Consider the following 18,649-nt stretch of genomic DNA (forward strand, 5'->3'; position numbering starts at 1 on the left):
GTCGTGATTTAAGAATTCCAAAAGGCTTACAAAATGCATACTGTACCTGAATTTCGACCATTACCAAATTGAAGTCAAAGAGCCAGTTGCTTTTAAAATGTCTTTCCTGAAATCTTCAATGGGAAAAAAAATATTAAAACTTAATTTTAACACATCCTATTGAACTAAACTATGACCTAGCAGGTGATCAACAATTCATCGTATTTGGATCGAAAACTGATGTAATTTTTTATTTGATTTACTACATATAATATACCAAATGGACACTGAAAACAGATGTGCACAATCATGCCAAAGGGAGTCAGTACGTATGTTATACAAATAACTAAAGAGAGCTATTTTCCACAGATAATATTCCCTTCTCTTGGTATAAATGTAACTGAAGAGGCAGGAATAAGACCTGCAATACATTAAGTAAATGTGGACCTCACTGTGCATGTGTCTGACAAAAAGGTTAAAAAAAAAAAGTTAATTACATGAACCAAAGTGTAATTCAGCTTCAAATACCTCAGGATGTAATGGTTTATTCTGATGCTGCCACTGGCACAATGAATCCACCTACCCAGCATGATGTTATCATATAGATACACTTCACCTACACATGAATGAGCTAGCACATGTAGTTGAAGCAGTTAAGCTGCTCAGACTTCACAGATACAAACTCTCTCAGTTTGTGCTAAAAGCACAATACATATTGAGGCAATTTGGAAAGGGTCATTCCTTTGTGAATGAGATTCCTGATCTGAAAAGTGGTATCACCTCCAACACATGTGGTAAACTGCATGTATAAAACACTGAGATCCGTAGCTGAAAGGTATTCTCTGGGAAAAGCATGAAAAGCAGCAAACAATTTCTAGAGTGCTTTCTCTTGAAACAGTGATGCCTTGATTTTACAGAGGAGACGCCCGCTGCATGTTTGGTTTCCTTTAAGAATCAGATCTTCCTTTATGAACCACAAATTTAGTTTCTCAACTTGTGTGTGCATATGTGATGCAGAAAATTGAAACAAAAAAACTCGGGCAAGCGATGGGGAACATCAGCAGTTTTGGAAGAGGTTTGGGCTCTGATTTCACATTTTGTGCAGCATAATCTAGTCGTACTAAAAATCCCCCTCCTTGACACTTGTCTTGTGGAGGCACATGTGTTTAAGATGCACAGTAAATGAAATTAGAAGACTACTTCAGATTATAACTAACAATTCACTGCCTACATGATTTTTATTGCAGAAGTACTGTTTGCTTATGCTGGCCTAAAATATATTTTAAATCATTACGTTTCTAATTTGACTACACTTGTACAAACTTCTCCAAATAGTTGGGAACAGCATCCCATCAGACTGTACTATGACAATATTCAAAAGGCTAATCATAACTGCAGTCTGAATCGACGTTTTGAGTAATGATCCTTGATCTTTGAAGCACGGCAAATTGACAGCATTTGAAAATACAATTAGGCACAATATGGTTGTATTTTACTCCAAACCCCTACATTTACACTTCCTAACCACCTTTTTACATAAATTTGTAACATAGAACCTGAAAAAGGAACTAGACAGATATAATTATAGAAATAGCTCCTTAAAGGCATACCTGGATTTTATATTCAAAACAACATTTATTTCCTGGTTGGAAACTTGCAATTGTTGAAGGAGTTTAGTAATGTAATTAAAATGTTCAAACTCGAGAAACATACCAGCATCAATGAGCTGCAATATCAAACAGGGGGAAGAAAAGTAAGCATACAAGAATTGTCATCGTGTATTTCCACAGGCAAGCATCAGTGAAAAACGTGTCACACTGAATCTCAGTCAAAAACCCATACCAAGCATTCAGCTAGCCACAATTTAATTTTTAAAAAGTACCATTGAAAGAATATTTAAGAAATATCTTGCATTTTTAAACAGGCAAGCTATTTTCAGAAATTCCTTTAAATAGTAACTCATACCTTACGAAAGGTACTGATTAATGTAGGCACAGCATTTCTTATATTCAAAGAAGCCACATGCTCAAAAACTTTCAGAAAAACATCCACAGCCGGCTATAATTTAGACAAAAAAGCACAATTAGTTTTATGACTTTGTTCAAGTAAAAAGGTCAGAGTTTTAAAAATAGATTACAAATTTTTTCTTCAAGAAGATTACAAATTTTTTCTTCAAGAAGTCAGTAATGAAGTAAAAACAAACTTATGACTACAAATGGTATTGCCCCCCAAAAACGAGAAACTATGGATCAAAAGTTTTCGAAATATTTCAAGGTCACCTACCAGTGTATTAATCTGTACAGCTACACGCAGTATCTGAAATACTTCTTGCAACAAACAGTTCTTGAGCAAGCAAATGAGAAGATCATTCAGCACTTGAAAAGCAAAATCCTCGCCAGGAGTAACTTCTCTGTAATACCTGACAAATATTTGGACTGAAAAAGCAATTAAAATAATTTCACTTTGGGGGAACTGATGCTTTCTGAACAGGTTATCTTCTTAAATGTTAAAAGCAGAGTAACAACTCTTAATTATCCGGGATATTATGGCACTGGGATATGGAGAAGAATAGGTAAGAGGGAAGTTTGAACCCAATATTAACATTACTAAACCAAGACTGGCTGTTATGAAATACTTCATATCATTGAGCTGAACTTCTGGAGGTTTCAAGAAAGCTTAGCTAATTTAGTGCAGCACAAGAATGCACCAAAACCGGGTTAGATATGGTAGCACATGAAGGTACTAAGCTCCTGCCAGACATGAAGCTCTACCAAGTGCAGTGCTGTCATGGTGGCTGGTGTTACCAGTTCCTCCAGGGCTAACCATGGCAGATGCAAGTACTCAGTGTTACCTGCATTTCAGTACTCAGTGTTTCAGAAAGGCAACATTACTACACAGGGTGCAACAGGATCCCATGTTCATACTGTACTACATCCTACTAAGCTTTCAAAAACGTAGGTAAAAACGGAATGACTGTCCAGACTAAAATTTAGCCCTTTCTGACTCAACTTGTAGGTTCACATGGATTTGAATCAACTCTGGTCTCTAAAATGTATTGAGTTTAATTGTCTACATACATAGCAGTGTGAAAGGACTAAATTAAAGCTGTATGGATGCCGTAACAGCACTTCATTTAAAGAGCTTAATTCTAAAGTTTTTGGATTTGTAGTATTTAGTTAGGGTGTTGTTCGAAACTGCCTTAACAAAATATTGGTGCTGTTAAACCTTCCCTCTTGCCCCACTATCTATTCTAAAGTCTAGATAATTTTCTAGGCAAGTAAGATTTTTAGCAACCTCCTGAGATAACTGCACATCTAAACACACATCCTCAATGGGAAACTGGTACTTGAAAAACACATGAATACCTACTAAATGAGAACTTTATTCATTGTTGGAAGTCTCACCTATTTTTCTCCCAAGTCTGCTTGTTTTAAATAAGCTAAATATCAGATACACATAAAAAGATACTTATCATACCTGCACGTTTTAGAAGGCCTGATTCTTTGATACTAATGTACGTCCTAAGTATTGCCATGCAAATCTAGAGAAAGATAAAAAAAGTAAAACATTACCTCAGTTTATGCCAAACAAACTACCCACAAACAGGAGTTGTACAAGGAAACAATCTTTACATTGCTTCTAACTATTTGACCCATACGTACCAAAATATGGTGTAAGAAAGTAATGGGGTCTGAAGGCAAAGGCACCATCAAAGGACAGCAAATCAAGTAGAAAATAACATACATTAAATGTTTTGGAGAGGAGATGCTGGAATCACAACTGTATGCATGTGTGTGTACACTAGTAGCAAACGAAAAAAGGATTTTAAAAATACTGGGAATTAGTAAAAGTGTGGCACAATAAAAAAAACAGAACAGCAGAGAAGTGAAAGTGAAAACATAATAAAAATTACACAAAAGCACCAAGTCATAAAATCATTGAGAACTGAAGTTGCTAACACTGCTGCAACATTTTTGTCTTAACATCTTAAGCTGCTTTAAAAATTCGTTAACCTCAGCTTTGTGATACACAGTCAGCTGTAGCTCGGCAGGTGAAAAAGTAAAAACTACAAAGATTAAATCTTAAAATTTCAATTTAGAAAAAAAAGAACAACACAAAAACAGCAATACCCTTCTGCATCCCCTTTGTCACTTCTGACAAATTTACTATCTTTCTGCAAAATTATTTAAAACACGTCTTACATCTAATACTATTTTGTGAAATAACAAACAATCAAGAGACACAACACCCCCCGCCCCCCAACCATAGATGTGTTATTGCAGAATTGAATTGGGTTTATTTTTAAACGAAACTTCAAGGTTAGACAGGATCCACTCACTGAGTCTGTTACAGTGAATGAATTATCAGGAGAGCACGGATGAGCACGGAGATACTGGCACGTGGCCAAGACACCTTTCTTTTAAGACTGTTAACCTGTTCAGATCACCAAGGCAAACAACACCAAAACTGTACATTTAAATACACTGACTGTAAAGGTTATTATTTTTATTTTCAAACAGCGTCATAATGTTGTTGAACTGTGGCCTAAGCTATCCCTTGTGGAAAATCATGTAGCATCTTTGGTCTTTAATACGTATGTGCTGTCACTCTTGCAAGGGGTTAACTCTTTTAATCCAAATCCAAAATCCCAGGTGGCTGAGGGCATTTCCAAAACAAACTTTAGCACATGCTTACAGTATGTAAATTAGTTTGCTTTCTTTAGGAATCTGTTTTCCTCCTCCTTTGGACTGACTGCCAAAAAAAGCCAAGATTGCATCTGGAGCTCTGACTGTTCCAACTATTAGTGAAATTGCTTGGAAAATCCAGTTGTAGTAGGATTTAATCACGGGACATGTTACACTACATGCATAAAAGAAGTGAACTGTGCGCTTCATTTACAGCTTCTAGGAGGCTTCAGTTGATTTAATTGTTTAAAGTTATAACTGAATCTATAGACCACGTAAAATATGAGAATCTCTAACCTTAGAAATAATAGTAACAGAATTAAAATGATGTTACATAAAACTAGGAAGAGACAAAATTACATTAAAAAAAGCAGCACAGATCACACTATTTGGTCACCCACCAGCTGACTCCAGAAATCACTTGATATGACGATTTAGTAAGAAACATAACAAAATGGTTGTTTATTTTCCATAAGCAACTGGCTGCCCAGTAAAGCAGTTTTAATACATTAAAACAGAGGTTCTTAAATTACAAGAACAATCACCAAATCTCACAAAATCTTTTAGCATCTCTCAGTGTGTGCTCTGATGCTTAGTAAGAGGTAAAACCTCATGCTGCAGCCCTTTACTCAGTGCGATCAAAACCAGGATCTGTTTTATAAGAGGTTGTTTTCTTGCAGGATAATAGCACCTTTAAGATGTACATTCCACACTAAATGTGGCTGAAGCTGACCAACAAAAAATTATTTAAAGGTGGTTAGAGATAGTAATAATAGGACAGAACAATTAAGTCTTATTTAAGAAGCCATATAAAAAGTGTCAGCCAGTTCTAATGCTTTACTGGGACAGAGTTCCCAGCTTCTCATCTGCTACGTGGACCCTGAATCTGATCTGTTGCTGCAGATCTCATGTGGAACAGGGACTGTTCTCATGCTAATAAAAGTCATGAGCTTCCAGCCTTTGCTATCATGTCTGTCTGTTGTTTCCCAGTCTGATATGCTCAGACTCTGGCTGCACTTCCTTGGGGTACAATTCCATCTTGTGTCTGCATGGTCTCAGAGAAGATCCAGACAACATCTTTTTTTTTTTTTTTTTTTTTTTTTTTTTTTTTTTTTTTTGTGAAGCATTAGCCCCTGATACTGTGCAGTCTGTTGTCCTCTGTGTCTTGGCGACACAAATCCTCAATCAGCGAGGGGACTAGAAGATACACAGCAAAAAACCTCTGCTGTCAAATTAAGGTATCTCATCAGGTTGTGATATGCAGCTACTGTCCTTAGAGGCAAATGCTTAACCCCTTTTTTGCAACCAAAGGGAATAAAATTTAAGAAGCAAGTTTGAGCTACTTCAGGGAAATAAGAAGAAGGATGCTGGGCGCCTTTTTTCTTCCAAATAACACAGCTTTTTTCCTTTCAGTAAGAGGTAGCAGAGAACACATCCATACGGCAGGACAAGACAACTAATACAACAAGAGGAGATGCTTCCACATACTAATAGGTCACTATTTTAATCAACTAGTTTTGCATTTCTGCATAGAAAACACCCTTAACTGATGACAATGCTGCCACTTCAATCACGCCAAATCAGCACTATCGACTAACTATTTTTGCCATTTTAATTTAAACGTCAAAAGCATTCCTTTTTACTAACAAAATTTTTAAGTGGAGTGAGATGCCTTTGGACAAACACAGAACCTTTTTATTTATTATTATTTTAAACATGGCAACAGAGACACTGATGGTCCAGAGAGACATATGAAAATCTCAGCAAAAGCATATCATTATTCAGTGTCGAACGATGCTCCAAAACCCTTTAGATTTATCAGACATCTGAATCAATCAATTATTTAGTTTAGTATAACCTTTTAAATAGTAAGTGATGGGGATTTTTCAGCCTTAATTCCTGTAACTGCTGCATGGACAGGATGAACCAAACTGTAAACACGCTGAAAGACAGCTATTCTTGGAAGGCTAACTGATGTCTAAACCTAGTTAAAACCATTACCTTATCTCTGGGGAGTATTTAAAACAGTCTTAATAGTCTTGTTTACTTTCCCTAATATAAAAGAGATTTCACTGTGTGAAACGAAAGGCAACTTTCTTTAAATAAATAAAACTGGTGACTTGCAGAACGTGCTGAGCTCAAGACTGTGCTGAGCTCAAGACTATGCTGATTTTCAAAACATTCATGAATTTGATCACTGCTTTGTTGTGTGACTAATCCCAACTGTGAAGAGTATTAAATCCTAGTAGGTTAGGTCATCAGGCATCAATACGTTACCGACTGAAAATGAAGGAAGCTCCAGTATGGGGAAAGATCTCTTCAAAAATTCTGCTAACAACCATCATTGGAAACTTAATACTGAACAAGTAGACTGCTAGTCTGCTTAACAGTTCCTACAAAGATTTATTTTCCCCTAAAACTCACTAGATGACTTCTTTCTTGCTGCTGTACCTGTCTTCCATTTATGTACTTTGGTGCCACCATGAGGTGTATGGCCTATTATCATTTTACATAGTTCCAAAAAAAAACAAAATAAAGCAAAACAAAGCAAAATGAAAATATGTTTCCAGACTACCGAGAAAGTTAGGCTGTGTTTGGTGGGCAGAACTGTACATTTGCTGGGGTGCTACACCATAAATAAAATCATATGGAAAGGATTTTAATAGCTTAACACAAATAATTATTGTTTTGCAATGTGTATATATGTAAAAAGAAGCTCTACAAACCATGATAATTCACACAAACTAGCTGAAGATCACTGATATTCACTACAGCCTGCCAAAAACATTTCACAACTGAGGCAAAAGGAAAACATACCATGAAGAATTATTTTCAAATGACCGTAGTATTTCTAAGCTGTCATATAAACTTTCAGAGAGGTTGCAAAGCATCAGAGAAAAAGCAGCTTTTTCTCAAAACATAAAAAGGAAGGAAACAACATCAAGAAAAACACCACCAAATTACAGGAACTTATTTTTAAAGTTCTGACACAGTACATTTAATTAATTGATTAATTATTTTTTCTATTATTTGCCTCTATCAGGTTCAATGAAAAACACAAATCAAATTACTTTTTACATGCTTATTTTGTAATTTCTTACCTGAGGACACTAATGATAAAATTCTAACTCGTATCAACGAGATAAGAAATAATCTTGTGAGACCTGACGAGGACAAGTTTAGGCATTTGTCTTTGTTTGTTGTTTTAATGTTTTATTTCCTTCTAAGTGACTTACATAACCACTGAAGTCTCAGCTAATGCCAAAATCTTATTACGTGACAGCACAATTAGCTTGCTTTGCACAGTTCTTGGAAGTAGAATTTCTTTGTTAGGGGTTTTGAAAACACAACTACTTTGCCCACCACCAGAAAAGTAGTATTGCTTGCAAATATGGGAATTTCTGCTCCACTGGAGGAGATCACAGCATCTTTAAACAGACATGCACCTGTTCCACAAAACTTGCAGAAAGTAGTAGATCATATATGGCTTTTGATTTTAAGAACTTATACAAGGTCTGTTTTTGCTTACAGGTCTCTGATGCTTGGCATGGAAACGTCTCAGCACCTCCCCATTCTACCACTCCACATCAGTATGGCCTAATTCTTACTCTTTTCTTGATGTCTGCACTCAAAGTCTGCAAGTTCAAAATTCTAGCATATTTTAAAATGAACTTCAAAAGATCTTCTGAACATCTTCTGATCCATCAATCTCTGACATTTACTCTCTCTCTCAATATATAAATGAACATGGGAGATGTTGTTTGGCTTTAAAAAGTGTTCACATTTACAATCTGCTTCTTCCTTCAATAAATCTCTTTACCTTTTCATGTCTTTGTTCAGGAACATGCCGAAACCAACATTTTGCCCTTTCACAGCCACGCAAAGTCGTGAAATAATATCTGCAATATTTATGGGGCACGTCAATCATCTCCAGGATCTGCTGGACTGAATGAGAAGCCTAAAAATAAAATTAAAACAAGCAGAAAAAAATATATATATATTTTGAAAGCACTTTTTTTTTTTTTTGAGAGAGAAAGAGAATTTCAAAATACAAAGTATTAGAAGAAGAAAGATGACAAACTACTGCACTGCATGACTCTGGATAACAAGATGATAATTCTGGGCAGGTCAGATTCCTTTACCCTTTCAAGTGCCCAGCATAATGGATAATGCAGTCTCTCCTAAATTCATTTTTGTTTAAGACGGAAAGAGAAATCAGCGAAGCTCCAGTGTGAACAAATCACTGGTTTTGTTCTCAGAAATTGTATTTAGTCATTTATAACATTTTTAGAGGAGTAGAAACATAAATCTAACAGGTTTGTAATTTCTTACTGGACACGTGGAGAATTGTCTCAATATCCGTAATAAATTTAGTGCTGAAGTATCAGAGATCACCACAGATTCTGCAACTCACTTTTGCATTTTTGTCTGTTGTCCATGGCTCAGAATCTCCATGGTTTTGCAGTGGCAGGGAAAGGCCTTTTCCTGAAAATGTACAATCTAAAAATTAGGATGAAGACAATAAATGGATCATGCAATAAAATGAACCATACTGAAACCATTCTCATTTATCTTATTTTTCCTTATATTTAGAAATCTGTCAAGTCATGGCAATGATTAATGAAAATTTGATTAATACAATCTAAAACCAGTAATGTAAGTTGCACTTTTCTTAGTTATCCTGAAACCGAGACTATAAACTTCAAGAGTAAGGGCTTAATAGCAAACATTCAAAATTAAACTTCACAACGTTATGCAAGACTTCTTATCTAACTTACAGAGATGAGAAAAGAAATGGAATGAAAATATCCAGAAGTTTTAATTTTAAAAGGAAAAAAAAAAAAAGACTTTACCAGTAATCTTTGCACTGCCACATCACTAACAAAAAGTTTAAACCACTTTTCCGAATTGAAATAAAACCTTTTATCATCTGTATGTTTCAAGCAGTGCTATATCCAGCTCAAGCCCAATGGAAGTTACTGGTTTCTTAAACACAAAACTTGGGTTTAGATCTTTAAACACTGCTGATAATGGAGATTTCTTTTTCTGAAGAATGAATAATGTTAATAGAGGATAAGAGTTCAATTTCTTAAACTTCACATTTAAAGAGGAGTAAGAGCTTTTGAATGCCTTGCTTTCTACGGTGCCCATCTGGCATCTTGAAAGAACTGGGTATTCAAAAGGCAGGGTGCTTAGGGCTTTCTGAAAAACTACAGTTCAAATAAAGAACTTCAAATAGAGAGGCACGTTCTAGTAGAGATTTGCACTAGGCTCTTCATCGGTATGTCATTCTGAACAGATAGTGCCGTCACAGGATGGGCAGTAGAAATAGAACAATTAAATATGTAAATGTTTAAGTTCTGCCATAGCTGCATGGCTCTGTGCAGCGATGATGGGGAATTTAGTAAATTTAGGAAGGGATAAATTTAGTGACAGGAACAAGATTGAGAAAACAGCCAGCAGCTGCAGAAAAATGCCACGGTGGACTTCAGCTCAGAAGTCTTTCCTCTAGATTCTTGTTGTCCCCACGGTCTACAGTTTCGGGCCAGGTCCTTTCAACAACAGTTTGTACTCTCTCTGCCACCACATGCCAAGTTCATAGCGAAGCAGGCACTAGAAAGTGAAACAGCTTGATCCTGCCTGCACTTTTCTGTGGGAGAAAAGGGCTATTTTACTCACTCCCAGCACAGAAGCTCTTGCTTTGCTAACTATTTCAACTGATACTAAGGAAGGTTTATAAGAACTCTTCAGAATATGAGTACACTTTTAAGGCCAAAGACATGAGCAATTTTAAACCACTGTAGTCTGGAGACATATTTCTCAGTCGCTTTTTATAGCATTTATGTTTCTTGCACTTCCTAAAAATACTGTTAAGTGATGTGATGATAAAATTGTTCTACAAACTCCGACTGGCAGTATAATCTGAAATTAAGCAAGAACGTCTGCCACTGATCTCAATTCAGAAAATCCACATTTATAAACATCCACATTAACCTATCATTCTAAAAACATCAATTCCCAAAACAGCTGTTGCAAAAGAACAGAACGCCTATCTAACCATAAGTAATCAAGTCTTGGTTTTTCTCTATCTCATTTGCCAAATAAAACTATGCATTTATGTAAGGCTAAACATCAGAGTTCTCATGTGCAGGGAAAAAGATAAGGAAGCTACGACTACAGTTCCATTACATTATGATTTCTCTGGTAGCCGAGACACTTCAGCGGTACCTGTCCCAGTTGTGAAATATACCAGGTCAAAATGAAGTGCTGCTTATTAAATCTAGATCATTTCCTTGATGCGCTTTAGCAAATGCTTCACAAACGTTTGAGTTGGCATACACAAGAAATTTCTGATCTTCGGCAAGGTGGGCAAATTCCTTTGCCAAGCATTGCTGACAGATAACAATCAATCAAGAAAACCTGTTGTCACATTCTCCGACCACAAATAAAGAAAAATAAGTTATTTGCTCAAAACATGGTTCAAACACAATCTGTCAAAATACTAAGAATGCAGACATTATTGTACCGTTAAAGTATTTGAGAACTATAAAAGATGATTGATGTTTCATCCAACCTAATAGGAATCTGCTAAAAATCCAAAACAAGAATGAAGAAAACAAACCTAAGCAAACAAAAACCTAACCTTTTGCATGAGCGCATTTATTTTTGCTTCCACATATAAAAATAAAACAAATTGCAGCCAGTGACTTTGGAAACTGAAGAAAATCCTTACGACTTTACAGGCACATAACACACATGTAAGAATAAATTCTGGAGGGTTCACTACTACAGCATACGATACCATTCTTCCTGGGTTTCAGCACTGTACTTTCATTGAGGACGTTTATTTTTGGGACATGCAATGGCGATCTTGAGAGCAGCTCACAGTTCATAAGGTCTGCGTATCGACAGTCACTGTTGAGTGTTAAAAAACAAACATTTGGTTAGCCAAATTAAACATGTGTTTCTCTCATATACTGAAAACCTATAAAGGGGGATTAAGTATATAAAAGATGAGAATTTCTGCAAAAATTTAAGCAACACTTAAAAACTCACTGTATATTTAAATGGCCAGCAGTCCTAACAACTTTATTTTCATTGCTCTCATAGCTTGGTCCAACCTCACTATAATCTCAGCTGGAATTAATCTGTCCTAAAGCATAACTATATGAAACTTAGTAAATTAGTAGAAAGGGCACCAATGAACCACCTTTAATTTTCTTCACTATACTGACAGGAAGGTTGAGATGATTTCTATCACTTCTGACGAAGCATCTGCTTTTTAGTAGACTGTTCTGTAACATCTGACAAAGAAGTAATCCAGAAAGCTTTTGAAATTACATTTGAATAGCCAGCCATTTTCTTTCCTAATAACCAGTTGTATGCAGGAGAATATTTAGGATATTTCAAAGAGAACTCCAATTAAAAATCCGTTCTGCTTTTATTCCCAAATATGTATGTTCCAGATAATGAGATTACGAAAATGTAATGTTTTCCAAAATAAGGTGGAAGTAGCAAAATACTTAGAGATCTCTTTCTTATTTGTAAATAAAGCCATGGGAGAAGAAAATACCTTTTACCAGATATTCCTCCCTTCAATTAAGAATCTAGGTTCTGTACGAACAACATTTCAGCATGGTTGCTGTTTGGAGAAAGCAATAGTCTTGCTATCCCCTATGAGAGGCACATTCTAGCTATTTATTACTTCTTATAGCAAGGATAACACAAACCTTTCAGGAACTCCACACTGTTTTAATACAGTTTTTGAAGCAGAAATGCTAATGCAGAGAAGAATACTTTTCATAGAATAAGCCCAAATTCATTAATATCTATCTTTATTTTTATTCAATATATTGCATTAGTCCTCAGAGGAAAAAAATCTGTGGATCTCATCGCCCAGAATTTCCAAGTTACCATGTAAAAAAAAAATTATGCTTCTTCACCAGACCAGCCTCAGATGTGATACAACAGGATTTTCGTATCAGCCTACCTTCAGGATAACAACCTCAGACTGCTTTTTAATCTACACATCAAACTACACAATTCAGTCAAGAACTCTAAACTATATAGCTGAACAAATTCTTTTTTTAACTGATATCATCACTAGAGGCAGAGTTTGCTAAAAAAGGACAGTAGCCATGTCTTCTTCTAGAAGAAACTTTGCAATAGTAACATTTTTGAGTAAGACTAGAGAAAAGAGTTTTACGCCAAATGAAGGACTGGAGTAAGCACAGAGTGCTGTGTTTCAGCTAAGGAAGTTAACTCAGCTCTAATGCTCTGTTAAGGAAAGACATGAATTTATGTCCTACAACTTGCACAAATATTTTTATCCAGCATCATCTATTTTTTCTGTAGCATAAAGAGCCGTTTATGGCATATAGTAAATCTAAAATACTTTAACAGGAGGAACAGCTTGAAGCTTCTGGCCAATTAAATAAAAGATGTAATATTCTCCATATAATGTACTTTTGGTACACTTCAAGTCTGTCACAGGAATGTGACTTGTACTGGAAAAAAGCAGTACCCTCTTCTATGCCAGCCAAATTTTCTTGACTATTGTGAAAATGACTCTGAATGTCTGTGACTCAGTTTATCTTTTATTTACTTGAGTCTTCCATTAGTTAAGTTTATTTTTTTTCTACAAAGTTGTCTTCCGCTTCATTTTTGGGCTGATGCTGAATGGAAGCATATTACTTTGACGCTTCAAGTTGTAAGTACAATAAGCAAAGTAAGCAGCTTGGAGCCAGCATAACAGTTAAGCACGTGCTTAACTCCACATGCCATGTTTTTAAGCACCTTTTTCTACTGCTGCTCAAGTATTTGTCAGTCTGAATTTGAATGAAATCTTTAAATAGTCTCATGAATTTATACAGTCCCAAGAGGCAGAAAAGAAAGCTGAGAGTTCCTTTTATGTTCTAGTAAATGCTATTGTGGCTGGAAATCTATCTTGCATTGTATTTATATTGAGATGCCAACACAGGTGAGACACCGACATAAAGTGGCTATATTTAGTCACCAGTCAGAAGACAAAATACCAACTGCTGTCTGTTAGGCTACTACTGCAATATGGCTATAATATTCTTGTACTTAGCACTATGAATTACACTATTTGACACTTTTTTTTAATCAGTTGTAATAGAAAAAAATAAATTAAAATGCCAGCGGTGTTTTGGCAAAAACATCACCTTGTATTTGTAAAGTGACTGGGGAACATCACGGGTTACTTGAAGGACACAGTGTACTTACCTTTCTTCTGCTTCACCTTTTTCTCCTGGTTCAAGAGCAGCCACTCCATCTGCAAACCTGAACTGTGAAGATATTTAAAATGTACTTCATGGCTCAACTTTGGTTAAGATTGATGTTTGGGTGAGATTAATTGTAGATATTTATTGTTGTCCAACACGGCACAGAAAAGCACACATATGAGGACACTGATTTTATAAAGCCACAACACCACGAAGTAGCCCATCTGGGGACTGGCCTGGCAATACTGCAGCAAGTACTGCTTCTCCAGCAACCTATACAATTTGACAGACCCTTTCATCCTCTGTAACCCACTGGGGACAAAAGAGTGCTGTTCACTTTATGAATCACGTTAGGAGCACCAATATCATTTGCTGAAGGAAATGCTTCCATTCTGCTTTTAAAATTCTTTTTTGCCAGGGAAACCCATTCTTTACTGTTTGATTACCTCATAATTGCACTTACCAATTTTTAGCCATCTGAACTTTGTAGTTTAACTTACCCAGATAAAATCATTACCCACTCCAGATGTAATGGAAAACAGTAGACACTATCAGCACCTACATCTGAGTGGCAGTGAAATATAAACTCCAATCCATTATCAAATAAGTAAATAGCATAAAACTTCAGCAACTCTTAAAATACCTAGACTTACTATCTTGAGGAAGAAGGTGAGAGAGCGTAAAGGTCAAATAAAGTTGGTGAGCATGAAAATTGCTTAACATTCCCTCAGAACTGCAAGGAAATCAGTATGTTACTGTCATGGCACTTCTGCCCAAGTAATCAGTCACAAAATGCTTCTCCTTAGAGGCAGGATGGCTGTGCAGCTCCCCTGGGTTCAAACGCCATCCTTTCCTTCTGAGGCTGTGCAGTGAGAAGTACTGGACACCTACTTTTACTACGTATGTCAGCTAAAAATATTACATATGCACAGTGGTGCTCTCATGTGTCCATTGAAACAGTATTTTTCATACAACCGGTAAAACAGAATTACCTTAACAACTGAGATGACAGCATCTTGTTTCATTTCTAATTTGAAGATAGATTATTGATGTCATGTTAAAAACAAAAAACAAGTTCCATAAAGCAAAACTTAAAATGTCAACAGCATACAGTAATTGTAGAACTCTGGATGTAATATCTTTTAATTACAGGAATTTAAAAATTAGCAATGAAAACTATCCAAATACATGGATTACCATTTCTTAAACTATTCAGTGACAGAAAGAATGATTTCTCAGTACCTTTTCATTAATTTCAGAACTCTTTAGAAATCCATCTTGCTTTCTCAGTTGCCCATCTTCAAAAGAGTCTTCAGTAACACCTCGCAAAGGACTGTTTCTACTGGATGAATTATGGGTTTTAATATCTGTAGCTGAAAACATACAAACACATTACTTTATGTTTCCCATACTACAAGACAACAAAACTTTTATTTCCTAGATATTACAAAGACTTACAACCTATGACATTTAAGAACTTTTAGGACTTCCTAAATGCAGAATTTACATGTAAAATTATTTCACTTTAAAGCACAAATGCTTTCAAATAAACATTAAACTGAATCTGCAATTAAAATTCCAACCAAGCTGTATGTTCTGCAGTAGTCCCTGTAGAACAGCGTAACAGGTTTATTTATATCACATTGAATTCAATATTTTAAAAATAAATTCAGTTAGGATTTATTATTAAAACACAGCCAAAGATATGTATGTTAATTTGCTATGCAAATAAAGACTTAAGTCTTTGCTGGAGAAGAGGCTAAGTTAATCATAATGACATGATGTAACTCATCAGTAAATACAGATAGCTGTGAAAAAAATAAATCAAATTCCTGTGATACAGTAAACTTGATAAGAATTCAGTGCAAGGAAATTTCAGCACCTTTTGTAAGTGCCACAGGACATGAACAGACCACCTGACTGCAGCTCTCCGAAGCGGTTCTTTAAGCACAATAAAAGGAAAGAAATTCACTATTTCATCGTATCACATAGTCACCGGTGTCTGTATCATCATCAGGTCATTTATCTTTTTTAAAAGTTATAGTAAAAAGTCATCAAGGACAGATCAATATGCATGTGGTAACTTAAGTGTGCAATTGGATCCTAAGTTACTCAGACCTGCCACGAATAAGCTGCTTAAACCTTTATCCTAAGCCCCACAAGAAGACCCAAAGACTTCTAATTTCATTAGAATATGATGTAAAACAACAAACAGATTATGTAAAGTAGAAGTTACTGAAGAGTACAGGACTGGCTTCCAGGTTTGGGTTCAGTCACATCAGTACTGTAGGTGCCATGCTCTGGCCCTTTATTTATGTAATAAAAGGTTTAGCTGTACACTTCCTCCCTATTGCACCTCAGCGGTCTTGGTATCTGAGCTCTTACACCCCCTTAACTATTATTTTGCCTTGTAATCATTGAAGTTTGAAACCTCTTCTCCCACAAATGCTCACTATTCCCATAGGGAAATTCAGTCCTTTTTTCTCCAAGATGCTACTTCTGCTCCAACCACTCCCTCTTTCTACATGAACCTAACACGTTAATATAAAAACACTCCATGTCTTGCTATTGTCTCATCAACTAATAGAGTTCCTTTCCTGCAGTGCCAGAGATGTCAAAAGAGGGAAAAAAGATAAAGGACAGGAAAGAGAAAAGGACAGAAAAAAGACAGCACTATCAACAGACAAGAACTACAGGGAAAGATGTGTTCTCTGTAAGTGGTTTGTACCATCTCAAAAGACATGCACTTTACATAATTAGGAAATAAATCACTGTTACAATAAGACATTATTAACTGACAAGTTCTCATTTTATGTGGAAAGCACAGATCCCAGACTTTCCCACTGAACATCTTTGTGGTTCCTTTCTCCGACGCTTACCTTTTATTGCCAAATCCTGCGAATTTCCAGCATGATTCAACATTCCAGATTCCTGTACGGTAATGTCTCTGTTTTGAACAAAAAGTACATTTAAGATCTCCATCTTGCAAAAAGAGAATGAATCTACCCAGTTGTGTAAAATTAGTTTTCAGTAATACTTTTAGCTACAGACCGAGTCCTTACTTACAATACGCTACCCTCACTGGAATGTTCCTAAATCTCTTTTGGCTATCCTATGTCCATTCCTACAGACATACACCTAGACATGGCAACTAAAAACAAGACATTTCTAAATCCAGATTTCCTAGTACAAGCTCATCATCTCATTTCACCTTTGCATAAGGTAGGGAAAAAGGGAATCTTTTCTATACAGGAAGGTATGGGAATACTGGGCTAATAAACCAATTAATAAGTAGCTATAAAGTGTTATTTATAGTTATTGTAAATTCAAGACATGTTGCATAACAATGAATCCCAAAGACAGTAAGAAAAGGGTTTACAGAAAGTTACTTAGTTCACCTACTTAAAGATAAATTAGAAGAATATCTTGTATTTCTCCTTAGAAAAACGCAGAAGGTAAAAATAAATTAAAAATCAAATACAGAATAAATAAAACAACAAAGTAATCATCACAGATTTTGGAAGCTTATACCTGGTGAATGAGACTAAGTATTACAGCAGCAAGCTACCCAGTAAAATGGAACAATGGAAATTTGCAAGAACCTAATGGAAACGAAAGCTTCCCAGGATGTGTAACTCTGAACTACACGATGTGCAAGGCACAGACACCTATGTAGGTCTATAAGAAATACTACGAAACAGAGTTTAATCAAGTTACAGCAAGTCTGCAGAGATAAGATTAATTTTTACTAGAAGCGGGCTCTCAGCAGGCTTATTTCATCTCTCTTCCACATGACCATACATTTCTATGAAATGAAGAAGAGCTTCAGTGATTTTGCCTACAATTGACTTTTTTTTTTTTTTTTTTTTTTTTGTAAAATCGCAGTGCAGACATTTCCAGAAAGCTGTCATCTTCACGCAGGTTTTTTTAAAATGGAAAATATATAACAACATCAAGAGACTGAAATCTTTATGTTCAGGTCAAATGCCATTTCCAAATCCTTACCAGATTCTGCTGTGTAGTCTGAAATATTTATGAGAACCACTTTTCAAGTTCTTGCAAAGAAGGTACCTCGAACATATACAGAAAGCTACATTTATTACAACACTCGGCTGCTGCTCACCAGCCTGACAGATCTAGGGGCACTGTCAGAACCTGCAGAAGTCAATCAATGCATTTTTGAGCTTAAAAATGGAAACAGACTGATCACGTTAGAATTTTTTTTGCGTAGCGAATGCAGGATGCTCTTGTATCCTGTTGATGATCAAGTTTAAACAAATCTCTTTTTACAGAACAAGTTACATGAACCAGAGTGTTGTTCAGTTTGCTATTGTACATTTGAAAAGGGATTAAAGTTTATAGATTTTATTTGAAAGGAAAACAATAAAATGCAGAAGTGTCCTCTGAGCAAGAATGGCTGCTGATGCTCTTCCACCACATCTTCTGGCTCTGAGCTGCTAGATCTCAGAAAGTTGTGTTTGGAGGAAGAGCACAAATTAATGCACCAACGGTGTCCTTTCCAATTACACTTTTAATACTATTAAACACTCCTAAGTAACACTCAACACAATTTTAAAAGCTTTAACAAGCTAGCTATGTACTTTCAGAATAACTTGCTGCTGGCAGACATACAGCTCTTACTGTTCGGTATCAATGACAGAGTGAAACACCATCACACAAAAATTAATCTACTGAAGTCCATCCCCATGCACACAAGCACTGAAACAATTTTAGCAATGA

The 18,649-nt window shown here is 35.8% G+C and overlaps 1 protein-coding gene across 1 annotated transcript in view; it reads right to left on the reverse strand.

The window, feature by feature from the left end:
* The window catches only part of TOPAZ1 (testis and ovary specific PAZ domain containing 1), a 37,738-nt gene that overhangs the window by 11,410 nt on the left and 7,679 nt on the right, over nt 1–18,649 (reverse strand). The window contains exons 3-13 of the mRNA XM_035319805.1: nt 16,789–16,856; nt 15,152–15,282; nt 13,911–13,972; nt 11,467–11,579; nt 9,079–9,164; nt 8,485–8,622; nt 3,457–3,520; nt 2,263–2,414; nt 1,945–2,037; nt 1,590–1,705; nt 47–113 (exon numbers count right to left, since the gene is read on the reverse strand). Coding sequence (XP_035175696.1) covers nt 47–113; nt 1,590–1,705; nt 1,945–2,037; nt 2,263–2,414; nt 3,457–3,520; nt 8,485–8,622; nt 9,079–9,164; nt 11,467–11,579; nt 13,911–13,972; nt 15,152–15,282; nt 16,789–16,856 — 1,090 coding nt within the window. The remainder of the gene's footprint in view (nt 1–46; nt 114–1,589; nt 1,706–1,944; nt 2,038–2,262; nt 2,415–3,456; nt 3,521–8,484; nt 8,623–9,078; nt 9,165–11,466; nt 11,580–13,910; nt 13,973–15,151; nt 15,283–16,788; nt 16,857–18,649) is intronic.

Source organism: Oxyura jamaicensis, chromosome 2 (assembly GCF_011077185.1).
Source record: "Oxyura jamaicensis isolate SHBP4307 breed ruddy duck chromosome 2, BPBGC_Ojam_1.0, whole genome shotgun sequence".
Lineage (NCBI taxonomy): Eukaryota > Metazoa > Chordata > Aves > Anseriformes > Anatidae > Oxyura > Oxyura jamaicensis.